Source organism: Trachypithecus francoisi, unplaced genomic scaffold, assembly GCF_009764315.1.
Source record: "Trachypithecus francoisi isolate TF-2019V2 unplaced genomic scaffold, Tfra_2.0 Contig00265, whole genome shotgun sequence".
NCBI lineage: Eukaryota > Metazoa > Chordata > Mammalia > Primates > Cercopithecidae > Trachypithecus > Trachypithecus francoisi.
Window position 1 is genome coordinate 72,123 of NW_022680534.1, and position 18,587 is coordinate 90,709.

At 39.8% G+C, this 18,587-nt stretch overlaps 1 protein-coding gene across 1 annotated transcript in view; it reads left to right on the forward strand.

The window, feature by feature from the left end:
• The window catches only part of XKR3 (XK related 3), a 46,111-nt gene extending 41,129 nt beyond the window's left edge, over window positions 1-4,982 (forward strand). Inside the window, exon 3 of the mRNA XM_033210037.1 lies at window positions 4,054-4,982. Within this exon, the coding sequence (XP_033065928.1) occupies window positions 4,054-4,727 (674 nt within the window). The 3' untranslated portion in view covers window positions 4,728-4,982. The remainder of the gene's footprint in view (window positions 1-4,053) is intronic.
• The last annotated feature ends 13,605 nt before the right edge of the window (window positions 4,983-18,587 follow it).

Here is an 18,587-nt window from a genome sequence, read left to right on the forward strand (position 1 = left end):
AGTTGGGCATGGTGGCAGGCACCTGTAGTCCCAGGTACTTGGGAGACTGAGGCAGGAGAGTGGCATGAACCCTGGAGGGAGAGCTTGCAGTGAGCTGAGATTGTGCGCCACTGCACTCCAGCCTGGGTGAGAGAGTGCGACTCCAATTTTAAAACCAAAAAAACAAAAGAAAACAAAACAAAACTGCTTTGGTTGTATCCAGTAGGTTTTGATGTGTTGTGTTTCTATTTTTGTCTCAAGAAATATGGTATTTTCTTTGTAATGTCTTCATTGACTCACTGGTTGTTCAGCAGTATGTTATTTAGTTTTCAAATACTTATGAATTAGTGATAACAGAAGAGATACCTTATATGACTTTGATCTCTTCAAATTCATTAAGATGTGTTTTCTGGCCTAATGTATGACATATCCCAGAAAATGTTCCATGTATGCAGTAGAGAAGAATGTATATCTATAACTCTTGGATGGATAGTTCTGTAACTGTTTTGTCCATTTGCCCTGCAGTGCATTTTGATCCAATGTCTACTTACTGATTTTCTGTCTGCATGATCTATTCATTGCTGAAAGTAACGTGCTGAAGTTTTCTATTAGTACCTTATAGATTTTTCTCCCTTTGTGTCTATTAGTATTTACATTATATATATGCATATATTAAATATATAGGTGTATTCCTGATATGATATTTTCTTTTTTATCCTGCTTAAATTCTGTATGCTCTCTTTGTCTTTGATATTTGTTGGTTTGATTATATTAAGCCATGGGGATATTATTTGGATTTAATCTTATTGGAAGCCTTTTCCTGAATATTCATATTTTTATTTAGGTTTGGAAATTTTTTGTTATTATTTTTCTAAAGAGATTTTTTAATTTTTTTCTACAATATGCCGTTTTTTTTTTTGTTTGTTTGTTTGTTTTTGACTTGGAGTTTTGCTCCTATTGTCCACGCTGGAGTGTGATGGCGTGATCTTGGCTCAATGCAACCTCTGCGTCCTGGGTTCCAGTGATTGTCCTGCCTCAGCCTCCTGAGTAGCTGGGATTACAGACCTCCACCACCACGGCCAACTAATCTTTGTATTTTTAGTAGATACAGTTTCACATGTTGGGCAGTCTGCCCTCAAACTGCTGACCACATGTGATCCACCCACCTCCACCTCCCAAATAGCTGCGATTACAGGCATAAGCCACTGTACCCAGCTTTTCCTTGACACCAGTGACTAATACATTTGTTCTTTGGAGGTTATCCCATAAATCCTATGAATTTTCTAGATTTCTTTTTTTTCTTCTGATTGTATATTTTTAATTGACTTGTCTGAGATTTTCTGCTTGGCCACTTCTGTCAATGCTCTCAATTGCATATTTTTTTATTTTATTGTGTTTTTATCTTCAACATTGTTGTTAGTTTTTTCCTCCCATGATTTGAATCTCTTTGGTAAGTTTCTCCGATAAATTTCTGAATTGTTTGTGCTTTCCTTAAGTCCACTACATTGCCTTAAAACAAGTATTTTGAATTTTTTGCCAAGCTATGTGTCCATGCCCATCTCTTTTGGGTCACTCACAACTGGCACCTTATTTTGTCCACTTGGTGCCATGAGGTTCTCATCATTGATCTTGATCTTTGTGACTATGCATTGGTGTCTGCACAATGATATGGTGCCTGGTTTGGTGTTCATGGTTGGGCTTGGTTTGGAAGCTTCCTTCTACAGTAAGCCTGCCCAGAGATTCAAGGCAAGAAAAAGAAGGAAATTAAGGTCTTTAAGTCTATGAGAGCTTCAGCCGTGGTAGAAATAGGGGGAATCTGAATGCCTATACTTTGATGGCTGAAGTAATTTGACCACCAAAGCTGACTCAGTGCCAGGTTGCACCTGTAGCCCACAGTAGCGCACTGGAGGCACTCAAGGCCTGCAGCTACCATGGTCTTCCCTCTGAGGTTTATTCAGGACCTGAGGCCACTGTAGTCAACCAGTAGGAATATTGACTGGAACTTGACTCCATCGGGCTGTCTGCACAGTTTCCCATCTGTTGCCGGGATGGGTCTAGAAGTTTGCCCCTTGATATCATCCTCCCAAAGTGCTGGGGTAAGGGGACAGACAAACAAAAGTCCCAAGTGAAAGTCATGTTTCCTGGGTTCAAATAATCCTCCCACCACCGCCTCCTGAATAGCTGGGACTACCGGCATGTGCCACCATGCCTGGTTAAATTTGTGTGTGTGTATGTGTGTATGTTTTGTAGAGACAGGTTTTCACCATGTTGCCCAGGTTGGTCTTGAACTCCTGAGCTCTAGTGATCCATTCATCTCAGCCTCCTAAAGGTCAAGGGTTACAGGTATGAGTCACCACACCTGGCCAAATTTTACTTTCTTTTTTTTTTTTTTTTTTTTTTTTTTTTTTTTGAGACGGAGTCTCGCTCTGTCGCCCAGGCTGGAGTGCAGTGGCCGGATCTCAGCTCACGGCAAGCTCCGCCTCCTGGGTTCACGCCATTCTCCTGCCTCAGCCTCCCACGTAGCTGGGACTACAAGCGCCCGCCACCTCGCCCGGCTAGTTTTTTGTATTTTTTAGTAGAGACGGGGTTTCACCGTGTAGCCAGGATGGACTCGATCTCCTGACCTCGTGATCCGCCCGTCTCGGCCTCCCAAAGTGCTGGGATTACAGGCTTGAGCCACCGCGCCCGGCCACTTTCTAAAATTTAATTTTTAGGTCATTTATTATATTCAGTCTCATTTCTCATAAACGCAGTTAAGAATGCTATTGTTTTAGAGTTTCACTTTGAGTATTCCGTAAGGAATAAATGGAGTGTTAATACTTATTTTCTAAATAGTGTCCGAAAGTGAATAATAAATTTAGATGAGGAATGACTATTTTGCTATCCGGCCCCTTCTTGTTTTCTGGCTTAAGTTCATCGTGTATGAAGAGTGTTTTTTTTTTTTTGTTTGTGTTTGTTTTTTGAGATCGAGTCTCACTCTGTCACCCAGGCTGGAGTCCAGTGGCGCTGTCTTGGTTCACTGCAACCTCCACCTCCCAGGTTCAAGTAATTGTCCTGCCTCAGCCTCTCAAGTAGCTGGGTGTATGCCTGGCTCATTTTTTGTATTTTCAGGAGAGGTGGGGTTTCACCATATTAGCCAGAATGGTCTTGATCTCCCGACCTCGTGATACATCCACCTCAGCCTCCCAAAGTGCTCACAGGTGTGCGCCACCACGTCCAGCCAAAGAGTATATTTTTTTAACCTGCATGAATATGTAAAATGAGTTTTTACTCTTTCAACTTAATGTAGTACAAAATTGTTTAAACCGATTATTCATCTACTTCACAATTTTGGTTTTCTTTTGTGTGCTTATTTGTGTAATTATTAAGAGAAAAATGTTGAAATTAATTTTGCTTATGAAAAATTTTCTCATAAAATTGCATGGATACACACAAACACACACATGCACACACACACTTGTTAATTTCTGTAAATTTTTATTTTTTTCTGCTTCTCTATTACCTTGTATTTAGTCACTCAGCAGAATCTGTCAGCTCCACGTCCAGGATTTACTTTAACTCCACAGCCTATTTTTTCTTTTCTGTTATGACCATAATCTAAAACACAATTTATATTACATTAGTCTCTATTTCACAGGCTAACTTCCTACTTGACACTCCTAACTTTCTATAAAGAATGAAACTGTCTTTCCAATGTCTAATTCAGGTACTTTTTAAAAATTGAGACTGCTTTCTATGTGCTGTCACACCTTATAACATCAGATCTGAATGTCTCACTCCCATTTCATCTGTGCCAGTCTTCTCTTTGAGGGAATGTGTATATACATGTCTAAATGTAGGTGTGTATGTATCTGCTTATTATTTGTTTTTCCCAGGTGTAATATATATTTTGCATGCATACACTTACTGTATCCCTGAAAATGGAAGATTAACAAATCTTTCTTTTTATAAGTAAATGATTTTCTAAAGGAGGTGGGTGAGGAAGAATATATCTTAAAATGGCAACTTTAGAAGAGAAAGTGGTCATTACTCATGAAAAATATTCTCTAACATTTTCATGTTTGTCTTTAATAGCATTCCTGATGACATGTTCCCTGTTATCAGTTACTTACGGGGCCATTCACTGCAATATACTGGCCATCCAGATCAGCAATGATGATACTACCATTAAGCTACAGCCGATAGAATTCATCTATGTTATGATATGGCGTTTTCTGGAGGTTATCTCACGTGTAGTGACTCTGGCATTTTTTGCTGCATCTCTGCAACTGAAGAGCCTACCCTTTTTCTTAATCATATATTGTGTACCATTGTTGGCACCGTGGCTGGAGTTTTGGAAAAGTGGAGCTCATCTTCCTAACAACACAGAAAATAGTTCCAATGTGGTGGGTACAGTACTGATGCTTATCTTGATCACACTACTCTATGCTGCAATCAACTTCTCCTGCTGGTCAGCAGTGAAACTGCAGTTGTCGGATGAGAAAATAATTGACAGGAGACAGAGGTGGGGCCATAGATTCCTACACTACAGCTTTCAGTTTTTAGAAAATGTGATAATGATATTGGTATCTAGGTTCATTGGAGGGAAATCTTTGCTGAATTGTTGTGACTCGTTAGTTGTCATGCAGCTCATCATAACCTACCTATTGGCCATTGGCTTTATGCTCCTCTTCTGTCAGTATTTGCACCCCAGGTGGTCAGGTAAAGTGTTGCCAGGACATACTGAAAATCAACCAGAGGCACTGTAATATTATGTAAACATCTAGAGAAAACTCAAAAGAATAAAAATAAGCAGCTGAGGAATTACTACCACCCCTGGAGTAGGGCTGAATATTTTTCAATCAAAAGTATGTCATATTCATAAAATATACATACACACTTTCACAGAACAATGAGTAAAGATGCTGAATGTGACTTTATTTAGAGGCTCTTAAACTAAAATAAGTTATACACAGAAAAATCTTAGAAGTGGTTTCTAATAAAATTCACTTTTCTCCTGTGAATGTGCGGTAGTAATTTTTGTTTTCTTAACTATAATTATATAATTCATTAAATAAAACAAAATAAAAAATCCATCTGGATCCAAAAACTGAGCAGGAAAAATAACCATAATGCATTTTTCACCTACTACATTTTTGGAAATTATGCCTTTAATAAGTATTTGTAGCATATACATTATCAGTGAACATTTTTCCTTCAGAAAGAGTGTTTACCACAGGTTTTATTCTGTACTTAAGGAGAACCTGAAAGACCAGTCTTATGAGTCTGCTCCTATTTATGTTAATTTAGGATAACTAAGGTATTTCTCATTGAACTTTGACTAACAGAAAGCAACTCATATTAATGAATCTTAAAGTACAAAAATTTTTCAATTAAAAATAATCATGTTAATAATTTAAAATACTAATTTACATTCCTACCAACAGTGCACAAGGATTCTCTTTGCTCTACATTCTCAATAGCACTAGTCATCTTTCATCTTTATGGTAATAACTGTTCTGACAGTTTTGAGAAGAGGGTGCCTTGTTGGTTTTAATTTGCATTTCCCTGATGATTGGTGGTGCAAGCATCCTTAAATATACAGTTGTTCAAAAATTGCCCAGGCATAGTAGTGCACAACTGTAATTCCAGCTACTAGGGAGGCTGAGGCAAGAGAATTGCTTGAACCTAGGGGGTGGAGGTTTCAGTGAGCTGAGATCACACCACTGTACTCCAGCCTGGGTGACAAAATGAGACTCTATCTCCAAAAAAAAAAAAAAAAAAGTGAGTACAGCCGGGCACAGTGGCTCATGCCTGTAATCCCAGCATTTTGGGAGGCTGAGATGGGTGGATCACGAGGTCGGGAGATGGAGACCATCCTCACTGATATGATGAAACCCCATCTCTACTAAAGCTACAATAAAAATTAGCCGGGCACGTTGGCACGCGCCTGTAGTTCCAGCTTCCTAGCAGGCTGAGACAGGAAAATTGCTAGAACCTGGGAGGCAGAGTTTGAGGTGAGGTGAGATCGCACCACTGCACTCCAGCCTGGGTGACAGAGTGAGACTCCATCTCAAAATAAATTAAATAAATAAATAAATAAATAAATAAAATTAAACATAGGTAAACATAGACTTGTTGGCCATTTTTATGTCTTTTTTTGAGAAACATAAATTCAGGTCCTTTGCCCATTTTTAATAGGTTTGAGTGTCGTTGTTGTTAAGTGGTGTGAGTTTCTTGTATGTATTTGTTATTCACCCTTTATCATATATATGATTTGCAGACACTTTCTCCCAGTGTGGGGGTTGTCTCTTCACCCTCTCTGCTAATTGTTTCCTTTGCTGTGTAGAAACTTTTTAGTCTGATGTGATGCAATCCAATTGCTGTTTTTCTTGTGCTTTTGTAGCCTGCGCTTCTGGGTGACAGAACTGAGGTTTCAAAAATAAAATGACATTAAAAATAGAATTACCACATGGTCCAGCTACTCTACTTCTGAATATGTACTCAAATGATACAAATTAGTATTTCAGAGAGATGTTTGCAGACCTATATTCATGTCAGCATTATTCACAATAGCCACGACAAGGAAACAACCAAAGTGCTCAACAGATCAACAGATAAAGTGTGTCACATATACACAATGGAATATACTATACAGCCTTTAAAAAAAGGGAGAACATTCTGTTATTTATTTATGATAAAATGAATGGAGTTGGAAAATATTATGCTCAGTGAAATAAGACAGGCACAGAAAAACAAATATAGCATGGTCACAATTATATGTAAAATCTAAAAAAGTTGAACTCATAAAAATAGTGAATATGCTGGGTGTGGTGACTCATGCCTGTATCTCCAGTACTTTGGGAGGATGAGGTGGTTGGATCACTTGAGTTCAGGTGTTTGAGACCACAGTGAGCCATAGTTGTGCCACTGCCCTCCAGCCTGGGCAACACAGCAAGATCCTGACTCTTTATACAAATACACAGAAAGTAGGGAGAGATTGGAATGTGGGGTAGTGATAGGAATACATAGGGAAAGGGACAACATTTGTCAAAGGGTAAAAAATTTCTGTGAGGAAGGAAGAAGTTCTGGTGATCTGTTGCACAGAATGGTGATCACAGTTAAAAAATGTACACATCAAAATTGTTGAAAAAGGCAGACATGGTGCCTCATGCCTGTAATCCCAAGACTTTGGGCAGCCATGGCAGGCAGATCACTAGGCGTCAGCAGTTCAAGACCAGCCTGACCAACATGATGAAGCACTGTCTCTACAGAAAATACAAAGAACTAGCTAGGTTTGGAGGCACACACCTATAGTCACAGCTACTCAGGAAGCTGAGGCAGAAGAATCACTTGAACCCAGACAGTGGAGGTTGCAATGAGCCAAGATTGCACCACTGCACTCCAGCCTGGGCATCAAGAGTGAAACTCCTTCTGAAAAAAAAAATGTTGGAAAAGTAGAATTTAAATATTGTCACCACCAAGAAATGATAAGTGTGTGACGTGATGTATATGTTAATTAGCCCAATTTAATTATTTGGCAGTGTATACATGTATTATAAAATCACTTTGTGTCCCATAAATATTTACAATTGTTAATTGAAAATAAAATTTCCAAAAGAACGAATGAAAGTTAAACTTGGCTTGATACACATAGACAGTAATATAGGCCTATGTGTCCTTCCATTTTGACTATTTTGCTTCCATTATTTCTTGGGGAAACGATCCCCATGAGAAATGATGAAGAACACTAAAGCTTACTATTATATAATTCTCATTATTTTGTTGTTTTTGTTTTTCCTTCTACTTTTTTCTACTAAAACAATGTAGACAATTTTCTTATTCATACTTCCTTTTATGTTTTTTTTTTTTTTCTGATGAGAAATCACCACTGAAAATTAAGCTTATGTGGATTTGTGTAATCTTTTCTGCTCCTACCTACAACCATCTTTACCTTTGCTTTAGATTTCACGGCTTCTTAAAATACCTATTTATTTATTATTTATTGTCTCCTTGTATCATTACTTTTTTTTCTTTCTCTCTCTCTCTTTTTTTTTGAGAAGGAGTTTCACTCTCAATGTCCTGGCTGGAATGCAATGGCGTGATCTAGGTTCACTGCAGCCTCTGCCTCCAAGCTTCCCGGGTTCAAGTGATTCTCTTGCCTCAGCCTCCCAAGTAGCTGGGGTTGCAGGCATGTGCCACCATGCCCAGCTAAGTTTTTGTATTTTTAGTAGACACAGGGTTTCACCCTGTTAGCCAGGATGGCCCTCGCCCTTGCGATCCACCCACCTCGGCCTCCCAAAGGGCTGGGATTACAGGCATGAGCCACTGCGACCAGCCAACTATTTGTTATTACATGAAAGAGAGAATGGCTCTCATAGTAATGATGGAAGCAGCCTTGGATGAAATCTTACTAAACAGGCTGAATGCCGCCTTAACATTAAAAAGCAAGGTAAACTTAAGCAAGTGTATATTTTATGCTGTCATTACATTTAATTGGGTTAAAAGTTAAAAGGGGTATAAGGCAGAGAAAGAAACCTCAGACTTGACTCTTGGAGCTCTGGAGTCTAATAACATAACTCAGGAGAGTGGTTAAGGAAGACCTTACCCCTGAGTTTGGGCAAGACAGTATGTCTTTTTTTCTTCTTTTCCTTCTTTCTTTTTTTCTGAGACAGACTCTCCCTCTGTCACCCATGCTGGAGTGCACTGGCACGATCTCTGCTTACTGCAACCTCTGCCTCCTGGTTTCCAGTTATTCTCCTGCCTCAGCCTCCCAAATAACTGGACTACAGGTGTGTGCCACCATGTCTGGCCAATTTTTTGTATTTTTAGTCGAGATGGGGTTTCACTGCGTTAGCCAGGATGATCTCGGTCTCCTTAACTCAGGATCCACCTGCCTCGGCCTCCCAAAGTGTGGGGATTACCGGCGTAAGCCACCACGCCCAGCCAGTATGTGGTATTTTAACTGTCCATCATCACCCACTCCATGGCTTCATGGCAACAGTGAAGAAAATTAAGTTCTAGGTGCAGCTTTTGATGCATGTGGGAAAAATACAGAGCTTATCTCAAATAATTGTGGTTGTCACGGTGAAACCCTGTCTCTACTAAAAATACAATAATTAGCTGGGCCTGGCAGAAGAAGCACATAGTCTCGCTACTCAGGAGGCTGAGGCAGGAAAATCACTTGAATCTGTGAGGTGGACGTTGCGTTGAACCGAGATCCTCTCGCCGCACTCCAGCCTGTGCAACAGAGCGAGACTCTGTCTCAAATAATGATAATATTAATAGTAATAATAACAGTGGCTTTATGATTTGAACTCTCTGAAGTTCTCTTGAAGATTATTAGCTCAGAGTCTTTAGCCTACCTCATAGCTTTCTTGGTGTCAGAAGTCGACTCCCAAGAGGCATTTGTGGAAGGGAAGTATACTAGTGAGCCACCTGGCAGTCAGGTCAAGCAGCACACAAAGAACATGCCTGGAAGGTAGAGGCTGGGGAAGCTGTGGAAAATCAGCTTTGAAAAACTCTCACAGTTTGTTGTTGTTTGCTTTGCTTTTGTTTTTAAATAGACAGTCTTGCCCTGTGGCCCAGGTTGGAGTCATGTGGCATGATCGTGGCTCACTGCAGTTTCAACCTCCCTGGGCTCAAGTGATCCCACCTCAGTTTCCTCAAGAGCTCAACCTCTCTGGATTCCATGATCCTGCCACCTTAGCCTCCCACAATGCAGGCATGGGTCACCACACACAGCTTATTTTTGTATTTTTTTATAGAGACGAGATCTCGCCATATTGCCAAAACTGGTCTCGAACTTCTGGGCTCAAGCGACTTGTTCACTTCAGCCTCCCAAATTGCTGGGATTACAGGTATGAACCACCATCCCCAGCCTCCTACTGGTATATTTAGAAGGCTATAAATATGTCCAGTATTGGATGTATGCACAGAGAAGCTCCTGAAGCTTTCACTTTTCCTTGACTTTGGGCTAAACACTGGAGTTTCTGAAAGAGTCAATCTGCAAAGTCTGGGCAGTTTTTCTTTTCTTTCTTTTCTCCTTTTCCTTTTCTTTGCTTGGAGTGTTTTCTAAAAATGTGTCAAAAACAGTAGGTGGCAAATAGAGGACAGAACACAGGTTAAGTGTCCATACATGACAAAGAATACAGAGTACAAAAATAGCTTTAGAGGGTTGCAAAACAAGTAAATGAAATGACCCCCAAAACTAAACAATTATGGAGGGCAGGAATCTGTTTTCTGGATATGCTGAATGATATCCAGTGTTGAACAATGAAATACAAGGCATTCAAAGGGAGAAAAAAAATGGCAAACTCAATGGGAAAATAATGAACAGAAACTGTACTTCAGGAATCCCAGGCATGGTATATACTAGGCAAATATTTCAATTTACTTGACTTTAATTATTCTCAAATCCTAAGAGAAGCCAGGACAACAGTGTTTCACAAATGAAAAATACCAGTAAAGGCCTACAAATTATTTTTTTAAATGAAATTAATAATCTGTATTAATTGCATGCATTTAAAAAAATGAAATTAATAACCTGTAATATGCATGAAGAGTAGGCATGAGCATGCAGGAAGGATAATCAAGGAACCTGAAGATGGATTGTTTGATACTCAAGCTCAGGAAGGTACAAGAAGAGAAAAACAAGAAAAAATGAATAAAACTAAGGTAGCCATGGAACAACATCAACTATATCAACATATTCATAATGGGAACCCCATAGGAAAAGGAGAGAGAGAGATAAAAAGGATATTTGAAGCAACAATGGCTGAAACTTCCCAAATGTGCTGATAGATACAAATTTATTTATTCAAGAATCTCAAAAGAAAAAAATACTCAAAGAAGAATGATCTCAAAGATATCTACACTGAAACACATACACTGAAACTGACAAAAGACAAATAGAGAACTTTAAAAGAAGCAAGACAGAAGTAACTGATCACGTGCAAGTTATCCTCAATGACATTAATAGCCAATTTCTCATTAAAATTTATGGAGGAAAGAAGTCAGTGGGGTGACATATTTAGAGTGCTGAAAGAAAACATAAATCAGTCATAAACTCAATATCTGGCAAAAACCAAACTTCAAATTTATGAGTAAATAACATATTTCCAAGCAAACAGAATTAAAGGGAGTACATCACTACTAGATCAGCCTTACAAAATATGATAAAGGAAGTAAGGAATGAAAGAACAATACACAGTAACCCATGTGCAAATAAATAAATAAATAACATCAACAAAGTAATTACACCAGGAAATAGAAAAGCCAGTATTATTGTATTTGGGGTTTCTGTGACTTTATTTTTCTACTAGATTTAAATGACAAGTGGTAAGTAAGGCACAGTATTTCACATCTGTAATCCCAACCAAGGTGGGAGGATTGGTTGAGCCCAGGAGTTTATGACCAGCCAGGGCAACAAAGTATGACCCTGTCTCTACAGAAAATAAACAAAATTAGCCAAGTATGGTGGCATGTACCTCCGGCCCCAGCTACAAGGGGGGTGGTGGTAGGAAGATCCCTTGAGGCCAGGAGCTCGAGGCTGTAGTGAACCACGTTTAGCCTGCATAACTGAAGCTATGTCTCAGTAAAGTAAAATAAAATAAAATAATAAAATAAAGAAATGACATATGTAATAAAACAAGAATTATACATCTGTGGTATTAGTACATATTGTGTAAGAAGCAATTTTTGACCAAAAAAAAGCATAGGAATGGAGCGACAGCAGTATGGGAAAATAATTTTTATACAATGTAAACACTCAGTTGTTATAATGCACACTATATTATTATAAATTTAAGGTATTAGTTATAATACCCTTAATGACCATTAAGAAAATAACTGTTAAAATATACTAAAGGGAAATGAAACAGTCAAAATGGTACCCTAGAAAAACAATAAAATGCAAAAATGAGCAGGTTTTGGAGGAATTGAAGAATAACAATGACAACAACAAACTTGTAGGAAAAAAGGACAAAATAGCAAAAGAAATTCTTTCTTATCAGTAATTACCTTAAATGCAGATAAATTAAACTCCAGTTGAAAGTCAAAGATTGACAGAACAACTTTTTAAATATTTTAAAAGAGAGGAAAAATTAATTCAAACAGTAACCAAAATAGAGCTAGAGGAACTATGCAAATATCAAGAATGTTTAATTCATCAGAAAGACATTATACTTACATATTTACCTAATAAAATATCCTCAGGATATATGAAACAAAAACAAACAGATGTGAAGAGGTAGACAGTTCTGCATTAATAGTTGGGGAGATCAATATCCCGCTTTCAACAATGGATAAAACAACCAAACAGAAGTTCAATAAGAAAACAAATGTCTTGAACAGCATTATAAACCAAAGAAAGCTATTGGACATATACAAAACACTACACTCCACAAACATATTAAACATTCTTCTAACGGGTTTATGGGTCCAGAATAGTCTTTATGGTAGACCACAAAGCAAGTCTCATGTTTAAGATTATTGAAATCACACATAATGCTTTTTCCAACCACAATGGAATAAAACTAGAGACTGCCCCCCTCTTTTTTTGAGATGGGGTTTTGCTATGTCACCCAGGCTGGACTGCTGTGGCACAATCTCGGCTCACTGCAAACTCTGCCTCCCATGTTCAAGTGATTCTACTGCCTCAGTCTCCCAAGCAGCTGAGACTGCAGGTGCACGTCACCACATGTGTCTAATTTTTGTAATTTTAGTAGAGATGGGGTTTCACCATATTGATCAGTCTGTTCTTGAATTCCTGACCTCAGGTGATCCATCCCCCTCAGACTCCCAAAGTGCTGGGATTACACATGTGAGCCACTGTGCCCACCTGGGCCCCATTTTCTAAAAACTGAAAAATGTATATTTGGAAACTAAACAATACACTCTTCAACAACCTATGGCTAACTGAAGAATCTGCAAGGAATTAAGGAATCCTTGCACATAAATGAAAAATTAAAACATACTGAAACTTCTGGAATGTAGCAAAACCAATACTGAGAAATATATAGTTGCAAACACATAGATGAAGAAGAAATGTAAAATTATAACACAAATTTACACGCAAGTAGAAAAAGTGCAAACTAGAGAAGAGTACTCCCACAAAAAAAAAAAAAGAAAACTGACATAGTAAAGGAAGTCGGCATCTTTCTCCCCCAACCCTAACTCCCCCTCCCTCCAAGAACACATACAGGAAACCAAAAACCAATATACAGTGCAGAGGTTATCACCAGCAATACCTCAGAACTCAAATATGAGGATGAGTCACCTCCCTCGGTGACAGAGAAGTGAAGAAACCAGGCTGATGGTAGGAAAGTTTGGCTTTTATATTCATGACATTGTTCCCCTAGTCTGCTGGCAACCAAGTGTGAAAAAAAAAAAAAATCCTCTGTTTCATGGTTACTACACTGGATTAAATAAAGTTCAGGTGGACAACACAAGCCACTTTTGATTTCCTGGCAGGAAACCTGTTCCTGTCTTAACCCACAGGAAGCCTTGTGGATGCCTGAAAGAAGAAAAATTCCTGAGGACAACCAGGGACAAAGCATAAAGGCAGGACTATTACATCCAGCTTTGATATCTCAGTCACAGGATACACCAAACCAGAGTGTCTCTGCAGCAGTATCATGAGGTAGGAGGTATAGTTCATAATTTCCCTAAGCACAAACTCATAGCCAGCCTCCCCTCACTGTTAGCATATCCCCTCTAGGATCTCTCTGATAGGGGACTGGCAGTGATTCTAAACTTGCTAGAGCTAAGGCAAACCTGGGCTTAAGGAACCAACTACTGTCAAAAAAGAGGAACTGACCTAGGCAAAAACAAGCAAGCAAAACCTCTACAATAGGTGTGTCATAAAAAAACCTCAAGGCAAACATACTCAATAAAACACAAAATAATACAGAGAAAAGAATGAACTAAATAACTAGTCCTTCGATAAAAAGATATAGATATATAACCACTAGAAATAACACCAAACAAGGAATCATAATCTTCCCAAATGGACAAAGCACTAAACCACTGACCAGTGCTAACTAATGAGATGGCTATCAGTGAGTTCTCTAATCAAGAATTCAAAATAGCGGTTTTCAGGAAACTCAGATCTCTAAAATGACACAGAAAAGAAACCAACAAACTTCTGAGAGAAAATTTTTAAAAAGAAATAATTTAAAAATTATAAAATCCTGGAACTAAGAAAACATTGGCTGAAGTGAAAAATTCAAGAGACTCTCACCAGCAAAACAGATCAAACAGAATAAAAATCCACTGAGGTCTAAAACAGGTTATTAGGGCCAGGTGTGGTGGCTCATGCCTCTAATCCCTGTATTTTGGGAGGTTGAGGTGGGTGGATCACTTGCAGTTGGGAGTTCAAGACCAGCCTGAACAACATGGTGAAACCACATCTCTACTAAGAATACAAAAAATTAGCTGGGCATAGTGGTGCACACCTGTAATTCCAGCTAGGTATTAGACCTCCTATAGAATTGGTAACCTTGTCTCATCTGCCAGAAGCACAATTTAGATAAAATATAAAATGGATATAAACCTGTGAGTTTTATATTACTCTATTGCCTTATTCATGAGTAAATTTTCTGAGGGCTATAAAATCTGCTTGCCTTTATCTATATGTTTAGCATATAGATTAAGTGTGTGTGATATATTTCTACCTCTGGATGTTATTACCAAGTTAATTTTCAATATAACCTAAAAGGGTGCTATCCAAATTGGCTTAGAGATAAATGAGCACTATTGTGAATTACATACTCCTAAAAATCCTAGAAATAGACATATAAGTTCACATGACTCATGCAAATGTTTAGTAAATGAGATTAGTTTAAAATGCTTTATTGCACACAGTCACATATTACGAGTTTTTGTTATTATTAAGTACAAGAATACATTTGCAGGCCAGACATGGTGGTTTATGTCTGTAATCCCTGCACTTTGGGAAGCCAAGGCAGGTGGATCATCTGAGGTCAGGAGACGAGATCAGCATGGCAAATATGATGAAATCCCATCTCTACCAGAAATACAAAAGTCAGCCAGGAATGGTGGTGCACACCTGCAATCCCAACTACACAGGAGGCTAAGGCGGTACAGTTTCTTGATCCCAGGTGGCAGAGGTTGCAGTGAGCTCAGATCGCAATACTTCAGTGCAGACTGGGTGACAGATGGAGATTCTGTCAGGAAAAAAAAAAAAAAGAGAGAGAGAGAGAGAGATAATACATTTGTATACTTCGTGAATTTTGTAATGTACTAATTGAGCAACGATACACTCACTGGACGTATAAAATTTTATATACATTTTATGGCAATAGAGGCATTTCTGCTGTTTAGTAAAAATGTATTCTACTTTGAATAGAACATAACTGGAAAGTGGTTTTATTACCAAGCTTTGTTTGAAATAGCAAATATGTTTAAGAATTATTTCCATAGAATCTGATATAACCAGGTGGCATTAAGAACTGAAGTTGACCATGGGGACACTACTTATAAAGCCTCTTGGAAAAACCAGCCTGGTAATTGGTTACAGAGTTCGTAACCTACAAGATGAGAAAGGTCACTTCTAGGCAAGCTCTGGAACCTCATGATATTTGAAGGCTTTGAGAGGAGTGGAATTCAACCAAATCTACAGATTCTGACAGTGAAGTCTGGTGGCAAGTTCCTGGCTTGGCTTCTAGTCCTGAGGCTTCAAAAAACATAATCTGAGACTAGTCTCAGTTACTCCAGTGGCTGAGATGGGAGGACCGCTTGAGCCCAGGAGGTTGAGGCTGCAATGAGTCAGACACCCTTTCTAATTTAAAAAGGAATAATGAATACATGAAGAAATAAATAAATAAAGCCCTTTGCGGTCAACGACCACTCTTACTGCATTTAGATAAATAATGACAAAACTAAGACCAGACTTATTTTGTGAATAAGAGACAAGTGAAGTAACTGTAAGAGTCAACAGAGGGGGAGCGGAGCAAGATGGCCGAATAGGAACAGCTCCAGTCTCCAACTCCCAGCGCGAGTGACACAGAAGACCGGTGATTTCTGCATTTTCAACTGAGGTACTGGGGTCATCTCTCTAGGGAGTGCCGGACAATCGGTGCTAGTCAGCTGCTGCAGCCTGACCAGCGTGAGCTGAAGCAGGGCGAGGCATCGCCTCACCTGGAAGCCCAAGGGGGAAGGAAATCCGTTTTCCTAGCCAGGGGAACTGAGACACATAACAACTGGAAAATCGGGTAACTCCCACCCCAATACTGCACTTTAAGGAAACAGGCACACCAGGAGAATATATCCCACACCTGGCCGGGAGGGTCCCACTCCCACGGAGCCTCCCTCACTGCTAACACAGCAGTCTGCGGCGATCTATCCGCAAGGTAGCAGTGAGGCTGGGGGAGGGGCGCCCACCATTGCTGAGGCTTAAGTAGGTAAACAAAGCTGCTGGGAAGCTCGAACTGGGTGGAGCTCACAGCAGCTCAAGGAAACCTGCCTGTCTCTGTAGACTCCACCTCTGGGGACAGCCCACAGCTGAGGTCCAATAGGGAAAGCAGCGGGGGCCGGTGCAGAGGCGAATGACTCTGTCTGACAGCTTTGGGGAGAGCCGTGGATCTCCCAACGTGGAGGTTGAGATCCGAGAACGGACAGACTGCCTGCTCAGGTGGGTCCCTAACACCTGAGTAGCCTAGCTGGGAGACATCCCCCACTAGGGGCAGTCTGACACCCCACACCTCACAGGGTGGAGTCATCCCTGAGAGGAAACTTCCAAAGGAAGAATCAGACAGGTACCCTCGATGTTCAGCAATATTCTATCTTCGGCAACCTCTGCTGCTGGTACCCAGGCAAACAGGGTCTGGAGTGGACCTCAAGCAATCTCCAACAGACCAACAGACAGTCCTTCTGTCAGACAGAAAACTATCAAACAGGAAGGACACCTACACCAAAACCCCATCAGTACGTCACCGTCATCAAAGACCAGAGACAGATAAAACCACAAAGATGGGGAACAAGCAGGGCAGAAAAGCTGGAAATTCAAAAAATAAGAGCGCATCTCCCCCTGCAAAGGAGCACAGCCCATCGCCAGCAATGGATCAAAGCTGGTCAGAGAATGACTTTGACGAGATGAGAGAAGAAGGCTTCAGCCCATCAAACTTCTCAGAGCTAAAGGAGGAATTACGTACCCAGCGCAAAGAAACTAAAAATCTTGAAAAAAGAGTGGAAGAATTGACAGCTAGACTAATTAATGCAGAGAAGATCATAAACGAAATGACAGAGATGAAAACCATGACACGAGAAATACGTGACAAATGCACAAGCTTCAGTAACCGACTCGATCAGGAAGAAAGAGTATCAGCGATTGAGGACCAAATGAATGAAATGAAGCGAGAAGGGAAACCAAAAGAAAAAAGAAGAAAAAGAAATGAACAAAGCCTGCAAGAAGTATGGGATTATGTAAAAAGACCAAATCTACGTCTGACTGGGGTGCCTGAAAGTGAGGGGGAAAATGGAACCAAGTGGAAAGCACTCTTCAGGATATCATCCAGGAGAACTTCCCCAACCTAGGAGGGCAGGCCAACATTCAAATTCAGGAAATACAGAGAACGCCACAAGATACTCCTCCAGAAGTGCAACTCCAAGACACATAATTGCCAGATTCACCAAAGTTGAAATGAAGGAAAAAATCTTCAGGGCAGCCAGAGAGAAAGGTCGGGTTACCCACAAAGGGAAGCCCATCAACTAACAGCAGATCTCTCGGCAGAAACTCTACAAGCCAGAAGAGAGTGGGGGCCAATATTCAACGTTCTTAAAGAAAAGAATTTTCAACCCAGAATTTCATATCCAGCCAAACTAAGTTTCATCAGTGAAGGAGAAATAAAATCCTTTACAGATAAGCAAATGCTTAGAGATTTTGTCACCAACAGGCCTGCCTTACAAGAGACCCTGAAGGAAGACCTAAACATGGAAAGGAACAACCGGTACCAGCCATTGCAAAAACATGCCAAAATGTAAAGACCATTGAGGCTAGGAAGAAACTGCATCAACTAATGAGCAAAATAACCAGTTAATATCATAATGACAGGATCAAGTTCCCACATAACAATATTAACCTTAAATGTAAATGGACTAAATGCTCCAATTAAAAGACACAGACTGGCAAACTGGATAAAGAGTCAAGACCCATCAGTCTGCTGTATTCAGGAGACCCATCTCACATGCAGAGACATACATAGGCTCAAAATAAAGGGATGGAGGAAGATCTACCAAGCAAATGGAGAACAAAAAAAAGCAGGGGTTGCAATCCTAGTCTCTGATAAAACAGACTTCAAAGCATCAAAGATCAAAAGAGACAAAGAAGGCCATTACATAATGGTAAAGGGATCAATTCAACAGGAAGAGCTAACTCTCCTAAATATATATGCACCCAATACAGGAGCACCCAGATTCATAAAGCAAGTCCTTAGAGACCTACAAAGAGACTTAGACTCCCATACAATAATAATGGGAGACTTTAACATTCCACTGTCAACATTAGACAGATCAACGAGACAGAAAGTTAACAAGGATAGCCAGGAATTGAACTCATCTCTTCACCAAGTGGACCTAATAGACATCTATAGAACTCTCCACCCCAACTC